At 56.4% G+C, this 19,994-nt stretch overlaps 1 protein-coding gene across 5 annotated transcripts in view; it reads left to right on the top strand.

Moving 5' to 3' along the window:
* The window catches only part of ITPR3 (inositol 1,4,5-trisphosphate receptor type 3), a 68,242-nt gene that overhangs the window by 26,637 nt on the left and 21,611 nt on the right, over positions 1 to 19,994 (top strand). For 4 of the 5 annotated variants that reach the window (XM_072833419.1, XM_072833420.1, XM_072833417.1 and 1 more), the window contains exons 3-23: positions 1,236 to 1,357; positions 3,667 to 3,753; positions 4,345 to 4,503; positions 4,659 to 4,757; positions 5,100 to 5,183; positions 7,428 to 7,574; positions 7,782 to 7,877; positions 8,465 to 8,515; positions 8,670 to 8,812; positions 9,800 to 9,899; positions 9,982 to 10,142; positions 10,707 to 10,848; positions 12,943 to 13,104; positions 13,811 to 13,983; positions 14,550 to 14,669; positions 15,007 to 15,189; positions 16,230 to 16,481; positions 16,569 to 16,713; positions 17,060 to 17,201; positions 17,839 to 18,038; positions 19,427 to 19,556. In XM_072833419.1, coding sequence (XP_072689520.1) covers positions 1,236 to 1,357; positions 3,667 to 3,753; positions 4,345 to 4,503; positions 4,659 to 4,757; positions 5,100 to 5,183; positions 7,428 to 7,574; positions 7,782 to 7,877; positions 8,465 to 8,515; positions 8,670 to 8,812; positions 9,800 to 9,899; positions 9,982 to 10,142; positions 10,707 to 10,848; positions 12,943 to 13,104; positions 13,811 to 13,983; positions 14,550 to 14,669; positions 15,007 to 15,189; positions 16,230 to 16,481; positions 16,569 to 16,713; positions 17,060 to 17,201; positions 17,839 to 18,038; positions 19,427 to 19,556 — 2,898 coding nt within the window. The remainder of the gene's footprint in view (positions 1 to 1,235; positions 1,358 to 3,666; positions 3,754 to 4,344; positions 4,504 to 4,658; positions 4,758 to 5,099; positions 5,184 to 7,427; positions 7,575 to 7,781; positions 7,878 to 8,464; positions 8,516 to 8,669; positions 8,813 to 9,799; positions 9,900 to 9,981; positions 10,143 to 10,706; positions 10,849 to 12,942; positions 13,105 to 13,810; positions 13,984 to 14,549; positions 14,670 to 15,006; positions 15,190 to 16,229; positions 16,482 to 16,568; positions 16,714 to 17,059; positions 17,202 to 17,838; positions 18,039 to 19,426; positions 19,557 to 19,994) is intronic. The other variant, XM_072833416.1, reaches the window with a different exon arrangement.

Genomic DNA, 19,994 nt, shown 5'->3' with positions numbered 1-19,994 from the left:
TTCGGAGGGCAGAAGGAGAGGGCCTGAAGGAGGGGCTCCCCAGCAGCTCCCTTCCAGGTGCTCCAGCACAGCCATCCCCGTCCTGGGCACATGCCCCTGGAGCCTGAGCAGTCATGCAGAGGTCTCACGGGCCATGAACCCAGCTCCCTGTCCAGGCTGTGATTCCCTCCTGTGACAGGGAACTTGCTGCCTCGTAGCACAGCCCATGGCATTGTCAACGCGGCCCAGCCACTGTGCTAGCACTTCCCCATGACCCAGAACCTTCCATCTCCTCCTGCCACACTTTTTATTTATTTCAGAGAGAGAAAGCAAGAGACAGAGCACGAACAGAGGAGGAGGGGCAGAGACAGAGGGAGCCGCAGACTCCCCCCTGAGCAGGGAGCCTGCTGTGGGGCTCGATCCCAGGACCCCAGGATCATGGCCTGAGCCGAAGGCAGATGCTTAGTCCACTGAGCCACCCTGGTGCCCCTGCCGTGCTTTAGAATAGGATTTTCCAACTCATGCCTCCTTTGGATAAGTAGAAACATCGGACGCCCTATCTGGAGTTTGGGCTTACATAAAATCATAGGTGTTTTGTCTACTTTGCAAAATAAAAATAAGAATGGTGAAGCTGCTTCTGAAATTTTGATGGGCTTGATCTCAGGTCGAGATCCCTGGAAGCAGAACTGATTAAGGAGGGGTCTTGAGAGGACGGAGTGAGGGAGCCTTGCCCATTCAGGGCAGGGGAAGAGCCAAGCAAGGATGTGGTTTCAGGGCGAATAGGAACCTCAGCCTGGTCCTGCGGGGATTTGGGGAGTGACCAGCAGTGCAGACGGGTCACCTCCAGAGGCCAGATGGTTCTGTGCCTGTGTCAGCCACTTGGAGCGAGCTGTTCCTGAGCCATGTGGGGGATAGGCTATAACTTCCCAGATATCTGTGGGCGACAAGGCAGTGGGTCAGAGAAGGATGGCAGGTATTAGCTGGCAGCCACCAATGTCCACAAGAGCTGGCACAGATGGGACAAGGGGTGGGGCCCCAGGAGCCTCTGATGAATCTGCCATGGGGGAGAGGGCCCGTGTCTGCCTTCCATGTGGGATCTTGCTCTCACGCCTTCTCCAAGTTCTTCGGGGTTATTCCAACCACTAGCTCTCCACCCTGGTGGGGCAGAGAGGCTGAGGAGGGATGGGGAGAGTGGAGGTGCGATTGGGGGCCGGGTCACGGGCCGAGCCCCGCGTGAACTGATCGCCCTCCCACAGACTGCCTCTTCAAGGTGTGTCCCATGAACCGCTACTCGGCCCAGAAGCAGTACTGGAAGGCCAAACAGACCAAGCAGGACAAGGAGAAGATCGCCGATGTGGTCCTTCTCCAGAAGTTGCAGGTGGGTGTGCTCAGGTGTGCAGCTGCATGTGTACTGCGGGAACTGGGCACACACTGGGGTCCGCTGCTCATCGAAGCCAAAGGGGGCCGTGGCCTAGTCAAAAACCCCAGTATGAGAGCAATGGGTATGCTGGGCTGTGAATGAGGTGAAAGAGGGGAAGTAGAGTGCTTTCCCGGTGATCCGCTCATCTCTATGACCTTCTGTGCCAGTTAGGAGAAGGTGCTCCTTCCTCCAGGCTGGCATAGCCCTCTGCTCTGGGCACATGGCTCAGTGAGTGGAATGTAGACTAGATTTCAGCTCCCCTACAACCCTTCAGCTGAACATTGTGGTGCAGTGAACAGCCTGAACATGGAGTTACCAGTAGTTCCTGGTGACCGTGGCTCCAGGGAACCTGATTTGAGAACCATTTTTTTTTTTTAAAGATTTTATTTATTGGGACAGCCAGGGTGGCTGAGCGGTTTAGCGCTGCCTTCAGCCCAGGGAGTGATCCTGGAGTCCTGCAATTGAGTCCCACGTCAGACTCCCTGCATGGAGCCTGCTTCTCCCTCTGCCTGTGTCTCTGTCTCTCTCTCTCTCTGTGTCTCTCATGATTTAATAAATAAAATTTTTTTAAAAAAATTATTTATTTATTTGAGAGAGAGAATGAATGAGCAAGAGAGAGAGCAGAGCACAAGCTGGAGGAGGGGCCGAGGGAGAAGGAGTAGCTGACTCCCCACTGAGCAGGGTGCCCATGTGGGACTTGATTCCAGGACCCTGGGATCATGATCTGAGTGAAGATAGATGCTTAATCAACTGAGCCCCCCAGGCACCCCGAGAACCAATCTTTACCTCCTCCCTCATGTTATGGAGTTGGATCTTGGGGCCCTTAGAGGGGGCCGGGGTGTCCATGCTCATCCTGTGAGTTTGTGGTAGGGCCTGAATGGCCCCAGGTCTCTGACCCACCTTGGGCTCATTGAACACACGGACAGTGCACAATGGAAGTGCCTGGTGGTTGGTCATGGGCCTCCTGGGGGCAGTGGCTCAGCTGACATCCTAGATAGCCCTCTCTAGACAGACCCCAGGGCCCCGGCCCAGTCCCCGGGAAGAGAGGAGGAGGGTTTGGATGGTCAGCAGCTTTGCAGCCTGTTTTCTGAGGCCCTCCCTCAGGCCTGGTGCCCCACCCCCTGTCCTGTAGACCTTGCTTCCCTGTGTCCCCTTCTGTGATGAGGTGGGTGGGAAATGGGAGAGGGTGGGCCTCCCCCTAGAGCTGTGAGCTGGGCTGAAGAGACGGGGCGGTGGGGGGGGGCTGCCTGAGGTCTGTTGTAAATACCCCGTCTTTCTTCCCGGGCTGGGGGCTGTCACAGGCTTCCTTCCTGCTGCCAACATGGGCCAAGACTGAACTGGGGACCTGGCCTGGGTGTAAGGGCGCTTACATGTGTGCACACACATGGTCATATCGTCACACACTGTAGGTTGGTGGGAAGTCATGTGGTATGTGGCTAGTTTCCCTAACAGCCACCCTCATCCCAGTCTCAGCCGTGAGGCCTGGATAATGGGGCTGAGGAGAAGATGGGGCAGAGGGGCCGGTGCTTTCAGGGAGTGCCGGTCTGTTGGAGGAGACGGAGCCCTGTCTCCAGGAACCCCAGTCTGACAGAGGAGATGGAGTCAGTCTATCCTTAGGCAGCTTCCAGTCAGATGTGACAGAAGTGCTTAGAAAAAGGTCCTTAATGGGAAGCCACCCAAATCCTCAAGGCCACTAGAGTTGGATCTGCCAGAGTGGGATATGGCCCACCAGTGAGGGCTTCCTGGAGGCAGTGGCCAGGAGCACATAGAGTTTTGGGAGGGAGTGTCTTAGAGGAGAGGGGTGGAGGAGGAGGAGGAAGTAGCACCAGGCACATCTGTCAGGGTTTGGACTGTGGCAGGGGTTCTGTGTTGGGAGCATCAGGAGTCTGCTAAGATGGGGGTAGTGAGGCACAGCTTAGGTTGTCTGCTGGCGGTATCAGAGGGCATAGGGAGCCCAAGGGCCTGCTGGCATGCCCCCTCCAGAGAAGGTGAGGAGGAAGGGGCAGGGGATTGGGATTCAGTTCCCTGGGCCTCATGCTATCCGACCTCCGACTGACCCTCCATACCCTGACTATCAGACCCTATCAACAGAGGGAGGGAATAGGCTAGGTAGCCCCTGGGTGGGTGGGAGGGTCACTCTGAGTCCAGCGCCAGGAGCTCTATGTGTTTGTGAGCATGCCCATGTGTACATGTGTGGGGGTAGGGGATGTCACCCTGCAGGAGCAGGCTTCTGAGCCTGCCTTCCACTTCTGTGCATGTCTATGCAGCATGCAGCCCAGATGGAGCAGAAACAGAATGACACAGAGAACAAGAAGGTGCATGGGGATGTTGTGAAGTATGGCAGTGTAATCCAGGTGAGACCCAGTTGCATCTCCCCCTGAAGAGACTGGGCTGGTGTTGGGTGGGGGTGCCAGCAGCATGCCCTCTGGGGGTTGCATCCCCAGTGGGTGGCCCTGGGACTGTCTCTGTGACTGCATATCTGCTCTGTGTGCACCTCTTGCTGTGTGGCCCAAGTAGCTGTGCCCATGGGCATGTTTCTGGCACACTGGTTACCAGCACAGATTCTGGAGTCTGAGTTCAAATCTTGGCTCTGTGACCTTGGTTGGGCAAATTGCTTAACTTCCTAGTGCCTCTGTTTCCCCATCTGTAAAATCAGGCCAGTGGTAGTACTTCCCTTTTGATTGTTGTAAGATTATACGAATTAATACAGAGAAAGGATTTAGAAATGCTGGCTTCCTTTATTGTGATCACCTGGGTACCTGATGCGGGAAGATATGTGTTCTTGTGCTTGTGGCTGCATGTGTCTCCATTTGTGTATTTATGTCTGTGTATCTGACCCTGTATGTGTGTCCAGCTGTGACCAGTGGGCCCCCTAGAGTGCCCCTCCCTGACAAGCTGGCCTCCTGGGGCCTGGCACCCTCACTTGCACCTTGCCTGCCCCCCAGCTCTTGCACATGAAGAGCAATAAGTACCTGACCGTGAACAAGCGGCTGCCTGCCCTACTGGAGAAGAATGCCATGCGGGTGACGCTGGATGCAACAGGCAATGAAGGCTCCTGGCTCTTCATCCAGCCCTTCTGGAAGTTGCGGAGCAACGGGGACAATGTAAGGACAGGGCCTGGCTGGAGGGGCCTGATGGGAGGCTCAGGCCACAGCTCCAGAGGGGTCTTTGATGAGAGGACTGGGTAAGGTCATGGCCATTTCTTAGAGGGGTCAGACCTGGCCCCCCCACCTTCCACCTGTCCCGCCTGTCCCCATAGGTGGTTGTGGGGGACAAGGTGATCCTGAATCCTGTCAACGCCGGGCAGCCTCTGCATGCCAGCAATTATGAGCTCAGTGACAATGTGGGCTGCAAGGAGGTGAGTGGGTTAGTGGGGTCCCTGAGGGCCTAGACAGCCCCTCCTCACTGCAGTCTCATCCCCCAGCCCCCCAGCCCCCATCCCCCACTGCCTGCTGCATGAACTGCTTCTCTCCATTCCTCTGCCTGTTTCTCCACCTCTGCCCTATTCTGCACCCTCCGGGCTGGCAGCCCCAGGGCAGCCGGGTGGGGCCTGGGGGGCCCTGGCTGAGAGCAGACACCTCTTCCTGGTGCCCTCATGGGAAATGGGCTGCTCTTCCCCTCACCTGGGGCCTTTCACTTGCCCCAGTCTCCAACCGCTGGGGGTCAGCCTTGCATCTAGGTTCACTCTGCCCTTCCCCAGGTCAACTCCGTGAACTGTAACACCAGTTGGAAGATCAACCTGTTCATGCAGTTCCGAGACCACCTGGAGGAGGTGTTGAAAGGGGTAAGGACTGGGGGCCCCCACTGCTGTCACCTGCCTGCTGGCTGCCCAGCCCCTCCCCTGCAGGTCCCCCTTCTCACCTTCCCTCCGCCTCCCCATACCCAGCTCTGCTCCTCCTCTGGCCCTCCCCTCCATGCGCCTCTGTCTCTGGCTCTGCACCCTCTTCAGCCACCGTCCACCCCCATGGCACCCCAGACCCCCCTCCATAAGTTGGACAACCCCTTCTCTTGTCTCTAACCTTGCTTCCTCCCTCTCCATCCCTTCGGGGTCCTGGCTAGCCTCAGTTTTGTCTCTTGCTAAGGGTGTGCCAGTGGACTAGGGGTCCCCATCCATTCACCATGGGGGCCTGCATCCTTTGACCTCTCCAGCTCCCCCACCCCCATGCCTGTTCCATGGATCCAGGCCCGGCGCCCTGCCCTTTGCCCTGTGCCCTCTTAGGCAAGGGTCTGAGGCTGGTGAGTCAGGGCCTGTGCCCTGGTTCCAGACCTGCTAGCTTGCGTGCTGGGACATAGGGGTTGGCAGATACAGAGGGGTTCAGCCTGTGAGGCAGGGTACTGCTGGGTAGTGTGGTAATGACTTATGGAGGGAGCAGAGTGATGGGGAAGGAGGGCTGGAGAGGCCAGTAGAAAAGCCCTGAAAACCCGATGTGGTGATGTGGCGATGTGGTGGAGAGAGGGGGGCTCAGAGGTTTAGGTGGGCTTTAGGGCATCGAACTAGCCTACTGGAGTGGAGGTCCTATGCAGAGGGGCAGATGGGAGGGGCAGATCTGGGGGTAGCAGAGGGTGAGGCTCCTCAGCTAGGGGAATTGGCAGGCACCTGGCCGTGAAAGGGACACATAGTGACAGGTGACAGGCCTGAGAGCAGCCACCCGAGGAGGCTGGCTGCTCTGTGTTCATTGCATCCTCTCCTGCTTAGAAGCCTGCCCTGGCTCCCTTTACCCTCTGCTCCCAGCCAGGCTGTTGTGTCAGACTTTACTGCCCCCATCAGGCTACTGTGTCCCATCACCCGCCCCCCTCCATCTCCTGTCCACCATGCTCTGTCCAAGTACCTTTCTTTCCCTCCCTTAAGCCTGCATACCATCCACATACCAATCAAGCCTCAGTCTGTGTGCTACCTCCTCCCAGAAGCCTTCTCTGATTACACATTCCCGTCCCAAATCTGTGTGGCACTTAGATAATAAAGCAGGGTGCTGCCTGGACTGGTTTCGGTGAATCTAACTAGTGCCCCTAGCTATGTGACCTAGACAGGACACTTACCTGCTCTGCCTGAGTTTCTCCGCCCGTAAAGTGGGGATAATGATATATGCAGCCGGGGAGTTTGTGTGAGGGTCAAGTGAGAAAGTCCGTGTAAGGTACTCACACCGCAGCTGGCACGTGGGCAGCATACAGTGTCACTTCATTAAACCATGAATTCTGGGGAGCCTGGGTGGCTCAGCGGTTTAGTGAAGCCTTTAGCCCAGGGCCTGGTCCTGGAAACCTGGGATCGAGTCCCACGTCGGGCTCCCTGCATGGAGCCTGCTTTTCCCTCTGCCTGTCTCTCTCTCTGTCTCTCATGAATAAATAAATAAAATCTTAAAAAAAAAAAGTACACAGAAGTGATGGTCGCACCGCATCTTGAGTGTACCACTAAAAAAAACCCAACCAACCAACCAAACAAAAAAACTGTGAATTCTAATTTCTAATCCTCGCAGTGTCTGCAAGGAGGCCATAGTATCCCCATTTTACACAAGAGGAAACTGAGGCTCACAGATGTTAAGGGGCTTATCCAAGGTTACACAGCTTGTGAAGCAGAACCAGGATCCATGCTTGGTCTCTGTGTCCAAAGCCCTGGAGATGAATAGGCCACAGTTTTTGCCCTCCAGTTGTCCCAGTCCTGTGGGAGCAGAAGAAATGGGCAAGAACTACCTATATTCAGGCAGAAGGGGCCCCAGGGAGGTACAGCCATGGGCCTGGGGGGACCCCCGCGGGGTGATATCTCTCCTGCCTTCATAGAGTGGGTTTCTAGAGGTACCCTTCAGGGAAGAAGATGATCAAGGGTGGGTTTGACCGAGGAAGCCGAGGAAGGCTTTGGATAAGACCATGTGATCTGGAGGTTCTGGATGTGGGATCTGGGCAGAGTGCCTCTGGCCCTGGCCACCCTCCAGTGGGGCTTAGCATGCATCTCACCCCCTGCATCTGAGGTGGGGGTGCTGGGCCTGGCCCCCGGGAAGGTCCTGGCCCCTTCTGAGCCCGTGACCCACACCTGCAGGGTGATGTGGTGCGCCTGTTCCACGCGGAGCAGGAGAAGTTCCTGACGTGTGATGAGTACAAGGGCAAGCTGCAGGTGTTTCTGCGCACCACACTGCGCCAGTCTGCCACCTCGGCCACCAGCTCCAATGCCCTCTGGGAGGTGGAGGTCAGAACTTGTGCCTTACCCCAGACCCAACCCTCCTCTCCAGCCCTGGGCCCGCCCCTTCTTCTCCCATCACCCTATAGGGGAGAGGGTGTGAAGCCAGGGAGGGATCTGGGTGCCGCTGACCCAGAGCTCTCCAGGCCTCCCTAGAGTGTGAGCCACTCCTCCCTGGCCAGTGTCTCCTCCCAGCCTCACCCCTGCACCCCCCAGGTGGTCCACCACGACCCCTGCCGCGGAGGAGCTGGCCATTGGAATGGCCTGTACCGCTTCAAGCACCTGGCCACGGGCAACTACCTGGCTGCTGAGGTGAGTGGGGAGGTAGAGGGCCCCCTGGGAGCTCAGGCTGTATGCATGTGGGCATGCATGAGCATGCGGGCCTGGTACACGTCTGCACACGTAGTCACACGTGTCTCTGTGACTTATTTGCACTCTTGCATTTAACAAATACTATCAGATAATTGTGTGACTGCAAATAAGCCTAATCAATGTTACTGGGCCTCTACTACGTGCCAGGAGCTGTTCTCGGCACTGGGGGTACCACAGTGAGCCAGATTCCCAGTGCTCGTATAACTTACATTCCATATGTATGTCTGTCCACCACACAGGCTTGTGTATACTGGGGCATTCGTGCATATTGGGGCGTGTGTGTGTGTGTGTGTGTGTGTGTACTCATCTGTGGAACCATGAACAGAGGCATGAAGGGCAGGGTCTGGGGGCTCTTATTGGTGGCTTCTTCAGGAGTGACTTGGGTTTTAGTGCTGGGGTGGGCACCCCTGGGACGGTGGAGGCTCTCTGCCCCAGCGTAGGGCTCTGTGTGGACCTTGTTTTGGGATGGGGGTCATGTGAGCATAGCTCAGTGTCCAATAGCTGCCCCACCTTGTGTCTCCATCCAGGAGAACCCCAGCTACAAGGGGGATGTCTGTGAACCCAAGGCAGCAGGAATGGTGAGGACCAGGGCCTGGGAAGAGGGACCATGGGGGCTGGCCATGAAACCCTGGGAGGTGAGCTGGAGGGGGAAGGACTCTCAGGTGGGACCCCAGGTGGTTTCGTGGGGCCCAAGAGCAAGGAGGGGCTTCTGAGCTGGGATGCTCATGCCAGGGTGCTCAGGGTCGTATAGGTCGCCGGAATGCTGGGGAGAAGATCAAGTACCGCCTGGTGGCTGTGCCCCATGGCAACGACATTGCCTCCCTCTTTGAGCTGGACCCCACCACATTGCAGAAAACTGATTCCTTTGTGCCCCGGTGAGTAAGTGCCATGTGCCCCAAGGGCTGACGGGGGTGCCCAGGCTGTGCTGTCCTGTCCCTTGTCTCCCTGCATCCTACCTCCTCTGTGCTCCTGACGTCCTCTGGCCTCAGGACCTGCGTGTCCTGTCCCTCTGGGGTCCGAGCTTTCAGAGCTGGGGACAGCTGACCACCACGAACACTCACTGTGTGCCTGACCCTGGGTTCAGTGCATGCTGGGTGCTGCCTTGTGCCAGCTGCTTTGTCAAAATGCCTTCTCTCCAGAGTTCTTATCAGCCACCTGCCCCCATTGGTCTGCATATTCAAGCATAGGCTGCACCAGTTTGTCCACGGTGCACTGTTGAGGGGTGCAGGCTCCCTGATCTTTCAGGCCCTTCCCAACCCTGAAACGCTAGGACATAGCATCAACAAACTTCCTGGCTGTCACTCAAGCTTTAGCATTTACCAGCTGTCTGACCTCGGGCAGCTTACCCAATCACTTTGCCCTGACTTCCCGCTCTGTCAAGTGAGCATATGGAGTCCACCCTAGACAGGGCTGCTGGGAGAAGTGACAGAGTCACCGTTAGGCCCACCCACCCTTACCTGAAAATCCTGGGGCCAGGTGCATGTTGAGATTCAGATTCAGATTGTTTTCTATTTCAGAAAGGTAATTACATTTCATAATAAGAGACAAGAGTGTTTCTGCTCTGAGATGTGTGGATCTCAACACTAAGTGGGATAAATAGTCTAAATAGTCTCATTTGTCTAAATGAATCTTGGTTTCAAGTTTACAAACAAGCTCAGGCTTTTGGGATGCTCTGGGTTTGGGAGTGGAGGTGAGACGCTTGCCTGGGGGCTGTTTGCTGGCCCCTCTGCTCTGGCCTGGGCTCCTCCCGCCCATGGCTGTGAAGTCAGGGGGGATGTGGGGCCGTCCTTGGGTAGAGCAGACCCTGGCTGGGATATGATCCAAGACATGCCCCCTGTGTCCTGCCCCGGCCCCGCCTGCAGGAACTCCTATGTCCGGCTGCGGCATCTCTGCACCAACACATGGATCCAGAGCACCAACGTGCCCATCGACATTGAGGAGGAGCGGCCCATTCGGCTCATGGTGCGGGCCGCCCAGGGCTGGGGGGGCCGGGGCTGGGCCCTTGGTTTGTTCCTGGGTGCCCTGCTGACCTCTGTCCCCGCAGCTGGGCACCTGCCCGACCAAGGAGGACAAGGAGGCCTTTGCCATCGTGTCTGTTCCTGTATCCGAGATCCGAGACCTGGACTTTGCCAACGATGCCAGCTCCATGCTGGCCAGTGCCGTGGAGAAGCTCAACGAGGGCTTCATCAGCCAGAATGATCGCAGGTGGGCCGCTGGGCGGGGTCCTCGAAGGGTCTGTGTTTCATGAACAAAGAAGATGCTGGGCAGGCTTGGTTGGCTGGGATGGGGGAGATAGATGTGGGCCCCAGGCCCTTGCCTTATTGCTTATGTACTCCCAGAACTCACCCTGATGTTGTGTTGATGCTCAGAGAGATTAAGAGATTTGTCCATGGTCACATAGCTAGTAAGTGGCAGGGTCAGGATGGAAATGCAGAGTCACACCAAACCCCACCCGGTGCCCTGTTGCTCCTTTCTAGAATGGAGTATACTGAGATTCATTGTCTTGGGCACTTTGGAATCCAGCGGGTGGGGGCTGGGGGGGCGGTGCGAGGGATGTATTGAGAGCCTTTTGGGGTGAAGCCAGGAAGAGAAGTTGAAGGCTGATGATGGGCTCTGTGCTTTGGATAGCCGGGTGGGCGGGTGACTCAATGAGAGCATGTTTGGGGAAGGGCTGGTTGCCCATGATTGGCACTTGACAGGTGGGTCCCCGGGGGGTGTTTCCCAGAATCAGTGCCTCACGCTTGTCATCTCTGGTGTCCCTTCATGAAGGTTTGTCATCCAACTGCTGGAGGACCTGGTGTTCTTTGTCAGCGACGTCCCCAACAATGGGCAGAACGTGCTGGACATCATGGTTACCAAGCCCAACCGAGAGCGGCAGAAGCTGATGAGGGAGCAGAACATCCTCAAACAGGTGCCTGTGTGCACGTGTGGGGGATGGGGTGGGCTGCATCTGGGCCCTGCAGCTCCAGGTCTTGGGGGGGGGTTGTCCAGAACAGGAGCCTTGTCCCATCTGCCGTGGACCTGCAGTCTCACTGCAGCTTCTCTTCACCCCTTTGTAGAAAATTAGTATCTGTTGCACACTGATCACATGCCAGGCACTGCCCTAAGTGCCCTATGTGTCCTGGCTCAGTTGATCCTCTCCACTTGGGGGAGGTACAGTAATTATCTCCATGTTACCTGTAAGGAGGTGAAGGCACAGAGATTGGAGTAACTTGGCCAAGAGTATGAGGCTAGGAAGCAGCAGGATCAGGATTTGAACTCAGGATGTTTCGTCCAGAACTTGTGCTTTTTTCTTTTTTTTTAAAGTAAGCTCTATGCCCAATGTGGGGTTTGAACTCACCACCTGGAGATCAAGAGTCACATGCTCAACAGACTGATCCAGCCAGGTGTCCTCAGAACTTGTGCTTTTAAAAAAAATAGGGGCCCCCTAGGTGGTTCAGTTGGTTAAGTGTCTACTTTTAGCTCAGGTCATGATCTCAGGGTCCTGGGGTTGAGTCCCACATTGGGCTTCCTGCTCAGGGGGGAGCCTACCTCTCCCTCTTTCTCTGCCCCTCCCCTCTGTTTGTGCACTTACTTTTAAATAAAATTAAAAACATTTTTTTTTCTGGGGTGCCTGGCTGGCTGAGCCCGTTGGTGGCATGTGACTCTTGATCTTGGGGTCATGGGTTCAAGCCCCATGCTGGGTGTGGAGATTACTTAAAAAAATATTTTTTCTGGGCAGCCCGGGTGCTCAGTGGTTTAGCGCCGCCTTCAGCCCAGGGCCTGATCCTGGAGGCCTGGGATCCAGTCCCATGTCAGGCTCCCTGCAGGGAGCCTGCTCCTCCCTCTGCCTATGTCTCTGCCTCTCTCTCTCTCTCTCATGAATAAATAAATAAAATCTTTATTTTTTTATTTTTATTATTTTTTTAAATAAATAAAATCTTAAAAAATTTTTTTCTAAGTTTTGATTGTGAAACTTTTCAAATATTGAGAAAGTAGTGAAAGAATAGTATAGGGAACACTGTACAACCGCTGCCTGGATCCACCTGTTATCATTTTGCCATTTTGGCTTTATGTAACTGTACATGTGTACATCTGCCCTTCCACCCTGGCATTTCCAAATGGGGTGTACCTCACCCCTGAGTTTTTCAGTGTGCATCTCCTGGAATAAGAGCACTGTCCTCCATAAACATAATACTGTTATCAAATGTAAAAAATTAGTAATAATACTGATCTGATGATCTGTACCATATTTCTCTCCTTTACCCAAAATGTCTTTTTAAAGCTTGTTTTCTTTTTTTTTTTTTTTTTTTTTTTTTTTGGGTGCCTGGGTGGCTCACTCAGTTGAGCATCTGCCATGGGCTCGGGTCATGATCCTATGGTCCTGGGATCTGGCCCCGTGTTGGGCTCCTTGCTCAGCGGGAGCCTGCTTCTCCCTGTCTTCCCCACTTGTGCTCTCTGTAGCTATCTCTGTCTCTCACTCTCAAATAAATAAAATCTTAAAAAAAAAAAAAAGAAAAAAAGCCTGTTTTTTGAGCCAGGATCTCATTAAGGTTTTCTCATTCCATTTGGTTGCATTTCTTTGGTTTCTGTTTTAGAACAGTTTTTCATGCTCACCCAATCCATGCTTTTAAAATTTATTAACTACATCAACATTTTTTTTTGATGAGGCAGGCTTGTGTCTGGGCTCTTTGGTGCTGGCCACACTGACCTGGCCTGCCTTTTCTCTTAGCCTCAGACCCCTGAGCTGTGGTAGCCCCAGATGCTGAGCCAGGCCCAGGATCTGAGTGGAGATTAGTCATGTGGGGATGAGTGGGCTGAGGCCAGCGTTGGGATATCGGCCAGGAGAAGGGAGTGGGGGCTGGAAGTGGGGCCGATGGTGGGTGGGCTGGGGTCTCACTCCAGATTAGAATCAGCTTGGTCATTCATGTCCGTATGGCCTTGGGGCAGGGTGAGTTTGGGGCCGAGGATTCCTGGGAAAATGAGGGGTGTAGGGGATCCCTCCTTATTCTCTCTGCTCCCCCAGATCTTTGGCATTCTGAAGGCCCCTTTCCGCGACAAGGGTGGTGAGGGCCCCCTGGTGCGACTGGAGGAGCTGTCAGACCAGAAGAACGCTCCCTACCAGCACATGTTCCGCCTCTGCTACCGTGTGCTGCGGCATTCCCAGGAGGATTACCGCAAGAACCAGGTGCGCTGGGGCGCCAGGTGGCTCAGTTGGTTGAGGGTCTGGCTCTTGATTTCGACTCAGGCCGTGAATGTCAGGCTCCACTTAAAGTTCTCCCTCTCCCTCTGCTCCTCCCCCGCCACACCATTTCTCTCTTTAAAAAAAAAAGAAGAAGAAGAAGAAGAAGAAGAAGAACCAGGTGCTAGGCTCACCCTGGCCTGACCCTCCCTGGCCTGGGCAGCCCCACTCCCTTGCTCACTGCCTTGCTCACTCCCTCCCTCCTGCTTTTGTTCATTCAGCAAACATTTTCTGAGGCATACACCTGCTGTGTGCCAGGCACTGTTTCAGGACCCCAGGGATGCAGCAGGGAACCAGACAGGAGCATCAGCTTCATGGGTGTGCAATCCAGCTCCGTGCTCAGAAGGGCCTCAAGATGGGTTTGCCATCTTGAAAGTCTCAGTTTTTGAAGAAGGGTCTGGCTGTTTAATTTTGCACAGGGACGCACAAATCATGTAGCCAGTCCTGCCAGCCAATTTCCTCCCTCATGGAGGCCTCCCTCTGGTCAGGAGACAGGCTGTGAGCTGAAGAACTATGTTATGTGAACCCACTCTTCTGCCCAGTGCTTGTTTCTTCTCCCAGACCTCCACCTGACTAGGGTTGGGGTTCCCTGCCTGGGGTAGTGGGCTAGAGCAGAGCCGCCCCCCCTCCACTCAGCTCGTCTGGTCTCCAGGAGCACATTGCCAAGCAGTTTGGGATGATGCAGTCCCAGATCGGCTATGACATCCTGGCCGAAGACACCATCACTGCTCTCCTGCACAACAACCGCAAGCTCCTAGAGAAGCACATCACCAAGACGGAGGTGGAGACCTTCGTCAGCCTCGTGCGGAAGAACCGGGAGCCCAGGTGAGCCCACCTGTTCCCTGACTGCGCCCACTCCCTTCTTCCCGGTCCTCCCAGGGCACAGAGGCAGTTGGTGCTGGTCGTTAAAATAGTGAAAAACCATGGCCTCCATGGGTAAATTGTCCACGTGTCTGAGATCCTGGCCTCTGCAGCCCCTTCCTTGGACCCCTCCCAAATTTGACCCAATCTTGGAACAAGAGAGTTGACACCCGATACAGGAGAAGACCTAAGACCCTTCTCTGGTGACGAAATTGGTGTCTGTATTTAGCCAGTTGTTAAATATTTTGAATATCCCTCCTGTCCTTGTGCCCCCTTTACCCTGGCCCCCGGGATCCCCAGCTGGCTTCCCCCTGCCCAGGGTGATCAGGGTGATGCCCATGACTTGTCCCTCCCCAGGCAGCTTGGAGTCCATCACGCCCATCTCCCAAGCTTTGGGGCAGGAACAGAAGCAAGTAAATTAGCTCCAGGGAGCCTGTGCTGCCCGTGGGGACAGGAGGAGGAGGGTGGGCTTCATCCCCACTGGGGACAGGCTCCTGAGTCCCCTCGCACCCCTGCTGTCACCACGCCAGGTTCCTGGACTACCTCTCTGACCTATGTGTGTCCAACCACATCGCCATCGCCGTCACCCAGGAGCTCATCTGCAAGTGTGTGCTGGACCCTAAGAACAGCGACATTCTCATCCAGACCGAGTGAGCCGCTGCCTTGCCCTGCTTGGGCCCTGTGCATGTCTGGGCTAGAACTGGCCCTGGGCTCTCTGGATGTGTACCCTTGCCTGCTGCATGCCCAGCTCTGTGCCCAACCCCCTGTGAAGCCTGCCTTCTGGCCTCTGCTGGACCAGAGGGGGCCCCTGTGAGGAAGGGGCCTTGGGGAATGAGCCAAGTCCTCTGTCCTGGAGAAGCTCACTGTCTAAGAAGTGTGTTTGAGCTGGCACTTGGCCGAGCTCCAGGCAGGGTCTTTGTGGCTGGGCATGCTCGGGGAGGGCTCTGGGCAGGGGGTCCTCCTGTGATGGGTGGCCCTGGTTTGCAGGTTGCGGCCAGTGAAGGAGATGGCCCAGTCCCACGAGTATTTGAGCATCGAGTACTCAGAGGAGGAGGTGTGGCTCACTTGGACGGACAAGAATAACGAGCACCACGAGAAGAGTGTGAGGCAGTTGGCTCAGGAGGCGCGGGCTGGCAATGCCCACGACGAAAACGTGCTCAGCTACTACAGGTGCCTGTGGGCCCAGCTATTGCCTGTCCTTCAGCGCTCCCCATGCCCTTGGGCCTTCTCAGAAGGCTGTCAGCCAACCCCTGCTGAGGGATGAGCTCAAGCAGCTTTGTGGCCTTCACCGTGGAGACTGAGGGAAGGATGACTGTGTAACCCTGAGAGCTCAGCCCAGTGACAGGGCCTGAAAGCACCCCAGACCTGTCCCCAAACATATTTATTTAAAAAATAATATTAGGGCAGCTTGGGTGGCGCAGCGGTTTAGCGCCGCCTTCAGCCCAGGGTGTGATCCTGGAGACCAGGGATCGAATCCCACGTCGGGCTCCCTGCATGGAGCCTGCTTCTCCCTCTGCCTGTGTCTCTGCCTCTCTCTCTCTCTCTGTGTGTGTGTGTCTCATGAATAAATATATAAAATATTAAAAAAATAATAATAAAAAAAAATTAGTGGATAACACTTAGCAAATGCTGGCCATATCCCAGGCCACTCAGGGAAGGCTCACTGTAGCCCTGTGACTATTAGCACCCTCAAAGTTAGGGAGACAGGCACAGAGAGGTGAAAGAGCTTGCCAGAGCTCACACTTCCTTAGTGGTGGGCCACAGTACAAATCTGGCGTCAGGGCCACAGTGAGTGAGGCAGGGCTCTGAGCCAGAAGCTGAGGGCAGGCCAGCACCCAGTGCAGAGCAGCACCACCTGAGAGCCTACCTTCAGCCCCTCTTCTGCTCGGAGCTCACCCCTGTACCTGCTGCCCTGCCGAGGCCCGTCCCCCTGCTGCACTTCCCTCCCCTGCAGCTCCCAGCCTCTCTGCTCAGCCAGCTCTCCTCCCATGATGACCTGTTCTGGTTGAGCCAGAAAGTGCCCTCCTCCTTCTCGAGGAGGGGAAAGCTGCAAATCCTCACTCAGAATTGTGTCTTTCCTGTTGCGTTGGCGGGTGCCCGGTTTGCCCTAAATCCCTTGGTCACCTTCCCAAGGCCTCAGGTAGTACTGGTAGCCCTCCTAGGCCCTCACCTGTCGTGTGCTCACCCTGTGCCCCCTCCCCCCACCGCAGGTACCAGCTGAAGCTCTTTGCCCGCATGTGCCTGGACCGCCAGTACCTGGCCATCGATGAGATCTCCCAGCAGCTGGGTGTTGACCTGATCTTCCTGTGCATGGCAGACGAGATGCTGCCCTTTGACCTACGCGCCTCCTTCTGCCACCTGATGCTGCACGTGCATGTGGACAGGGACCCCCAAGAACTGGTCACGCCGGTCAAGTTCGCCCGCCTCTGGACTGAGATCCCCACAGCCATCACCATCAAGGAGTGAGATGGGGAGGGGAGGGCGGGCCAGGCGAGGCCAGGGTTGGGGGGCGTCTCTGTGACCCTCATGCCTCACTGCCTCACCCCCAGCTATGATTCCAACCTAAATGCCTCTCGCGATGACAAGAAGAACAAGTTTGCCAGCACCATGGACTTCGTGGAGGACTACCTCAACAACGTGGTCAGCGAAGCCGTGCCCTTTGCCAATGAGGAGAAGAACAAGCTCACCTTCGAGGTTTCTGGCCAAGGGGGGTGCAAGGGGGCCTCTGGTTTGCCCCCTCACTAGGAGTCAGCTGTCCCCAGGGGTGTCCCCGGGGTTCCATGACCTCCATTCCCTCTATGCCCCAGCCACTTCAGGGAGACGGCACAGACCGCTGGGGCTCCCCGGGTAACCTTCCTTGTGGTCCTCGGTCCTTGCTGCCTCATCAGCCCACCGTGGGCGGCTGCATCCTTGCAGCCCTGTGCTCCCCCGGAGGTCCTGCCTTTTCGGAGGAACTTCATCACCTCCTGACACCTGCTGGGCCCCACTTTCCGGTCCAGTCCCGCCCTGCCCCTCACTTCGGCCCCGCCCCCTCCCGCAGGTGGTCAGCCTAGCGCACAATCTCATCTACTTCGGCTTCTACAGCTTCAGTGAGCTGCTGCGGCTCACCCGCACGCTGCTGGGCATCATCGACTGTGTGCAGGGCCCCCCGGCCATGCTGCAGGCCTACGATGACTCGGGCGGTGAGGCTTTGTGGCCAGGGTCACCCCCAGCCCTGGCCTTCCTCCATCTTCTCCTAGTGCCGAAGTCCCTTCTGATCAGCCCCCTGAGCAGCCTGCCTTCTGGCCTCTCCTGGACCAGATGGGCCCCTCTCTAGGCTCTGTGGAGACCCCGAGGTCTGGGGGAGTCGCCTTCCAACGCGGCTTGGTCTTGAGGGGAGATGATGGGGGAAGACGGGAGACACAGGCCCTGCCTGAGGGGCTCCCAGTCATACAGGGGAGGTGGGGGAAATAGCCCTGCCACGGAGGAATCACCGTCTGACAGCAGCCACGGCCCTGCCCTCAGGGACATCCCTAGGGGGCATAAACCCTAATCAAAATGTGCACAGAGTCTGACACCTGGTGTGTCATGCTCTGCACATGGTGTCCCCTGGGCTGTGCATGCTCTGTAGCAGCCCTTAGGGTGCCCTGCATGAGGGTTCTCACTGGTTTCCCCACACAATGTACCTTTGCCCTGGCCAGTCCTTCTTTACTCAGATTTGGCTTGAAGCTCACCTCCCCCAGGAAGCCTTTCTGGGTTAGCCCTGCAGCTGACAGAGACAGAGTAAGGCCGCAGGGCCCTGCTGTGCACCCCCTGTGATCCCCTCATGCTTCTCCACAGGCAAGAACGTGCGGCGGTCCATCCAGGGCGTGGGCCACATGATGTCCACCATGGTGCTGAGCCGAAAGCAATCTGTCTTTGGTGCCCCCAGCCTGTCTGGGGGCACTGGTGCCACGGAGCCACTGGACAGAAGCAAGTTCGAGAACAATGAAGATATTGTGGTGATGGAGACCAAGCTGAAGATCCTGGAGATCTTGCAGGTAGCTGGGCAAGGACAGTAGTTGGAGGTGTTGGGAACAGGGCAGGAGACTGGGTCCCGGGACAAGGAGGTTGTGGGGAGCTGAACCCCAGCTCAGATCACAGTATCAAGTACTGTAGGGCTCCATAGTGATTGGTTGTGTAGCCCAATGGTTTTCAAAGTATGGTCCTTGGGGTGCCTGGGTGGCTCAGTGGGTTGGGTGTCCACCTTCAGCTCAGGTCATGGGTCATGATCCCAGAAGCCCAGGATTGAGCCCTAAGTTGGGCTCCCTGCTCAGTCGGGAGCCTGCTCCTCCCTCCACCTCTCACCTTGCTCATGCTCGGTCTCTCTCTCTCTCTCTCAAATAAATAAATAAAATCTTTAAACAAAACAAAACAAATTGTGGTCCTTGGACCAACAGCAGCAGCAGCCTCACCAGGGAACTCAGAAATGCATATTCTTGGGTCCTGCCCCAGACCTACATGCAGAACAGAAGCACCTGAGGAGGCCCACAGTTGTGCTGTGACAAGTCTCCCAGGTGATGGCTGGTGCGCTCTAGAGCCTAGCTCCGTCCCTCCACTGTACACCTGAGGAAAGGAAAAGCAGGGACTTTACTGCCAGTGGCCAGAGATTTTGAAGCAAAGCTAGAGCTTTGAGAGCCCGTTTCCTGGTGAGGCAGACAGTTTTTCCTGTTCTGGGTCTTGTTTGAGAACCCCCCCAACACTTGGGGAAGGGGCTTGTAGGGTCCCCAGGACTGGTAAGGATGCTTGCGTTTGCCTTGCTGCCACCAGAGGACGGGAAGGGTAGTGCAGTGATCTCCTTGGGGACCCAGGCTGGCCAGGGGCCTGGGCAGGGGAGTCAGAGGATGTGATTCATTCTAGGAGCTAAGGGCTTCCAGATCTGCATCCTGGGGTGTGGTCAGAAGCTCTGTGGCCCATAAGGATAGAGGCCAGTCAAGGGTGTCTGCAAACCATCTGTCCCCAACCCCCTGCCCCACACTGGCATCTCCTGCAACCCCCTCCCCGGGTCTTCAGTTCCAAGCCCCCTGCCGTCCAGCCCCAGGCAGAGCAGGGTAGGAGGATGAGGTTGGCCTCTGGGTCCGGGGAGCTTCATTCTCATTCCCGTCACTGTCCTCCCTGCGCAGGAGGGACAGAGTGGTCTCTGCCTCATTTGGAGAGGCGCTGTCATCGTCCCTCAGCACTGAGGCAGGAGCGGGGGAGAGGGTGCTCTGGACCTCCCCAGGGAGAAGAGTCTGGATTTTCTTAGCTTCTGATGCTCTGCAGTATCTGGAACATCAGTGCCGAGATCCCTGTGCTTGAGCTCATTCTGGGTCCCCCTCCCCCGTCCTGGGGCACAATTGGCCTCCCCACCTCAGCCCCGTCCTCACTCCCATCCTCCTCACGTCTCCAGTTCATCCTCAACGTCCGCCTGGACTACCGCATCTCCTACCTGCTGTCCGTCTTCAAGAAGGAGTTTGTGGAAGTGTTTCCCATGCAGGACAGCGGGGCTGATGGCACGGCCCCGGCCTTCGACTCCACCAGTGAGCACCCCCCGCCTCCCCCCACCTTCCACCTTCAGGCTGAGGCTTCATGACTCACCCAGGGGTGCACATTAGTGGGGTGGAGGCTGGGAGATGCCTCGAGGCCAGCTCCCCAGCCCTGCCTGTTTCCCAGATCATCCAACTGTCGCGGCAAGGGGCAAGGGCAGACATCATTCTCTCCATCTCCTAAATGGAGAAACAGAGGCCCAGAGAGGGGCGGGGACTTGCCCAGGGTCACAGCCTGTCAGAGGCTGAACCAGGCCAGGACCCAGGTCTCCTGGGGCCCAGCTTGAAACTATGCTCAGGCCCCTGCCCTGGCTGGCTCACCCCCACCGAGGAGCATGCAAGTGGGGTACAGGGATTGGGGTGGTTTGGGGTCCTCCCTGTTCCCTCAGCTGTGTGCTCCCCATCTTTCCTGGGCACGGACCTGCCACCTGC

Source organism: Canis lupus, chromosome 7, assembly GCF_048164855.1.
Source record: "Canis lupus baileyi chromosome 7, mCanLup2.hap1, whole genome shotgun sequence".
NCBI lineage: Eukaryota > Metazoa > Chordata > Mammalia > Carnivora > Canidae > Canis > Canis lupus.
This window is presented reverse-complemented; position numbering and strand designations above follow the sequence as displayed.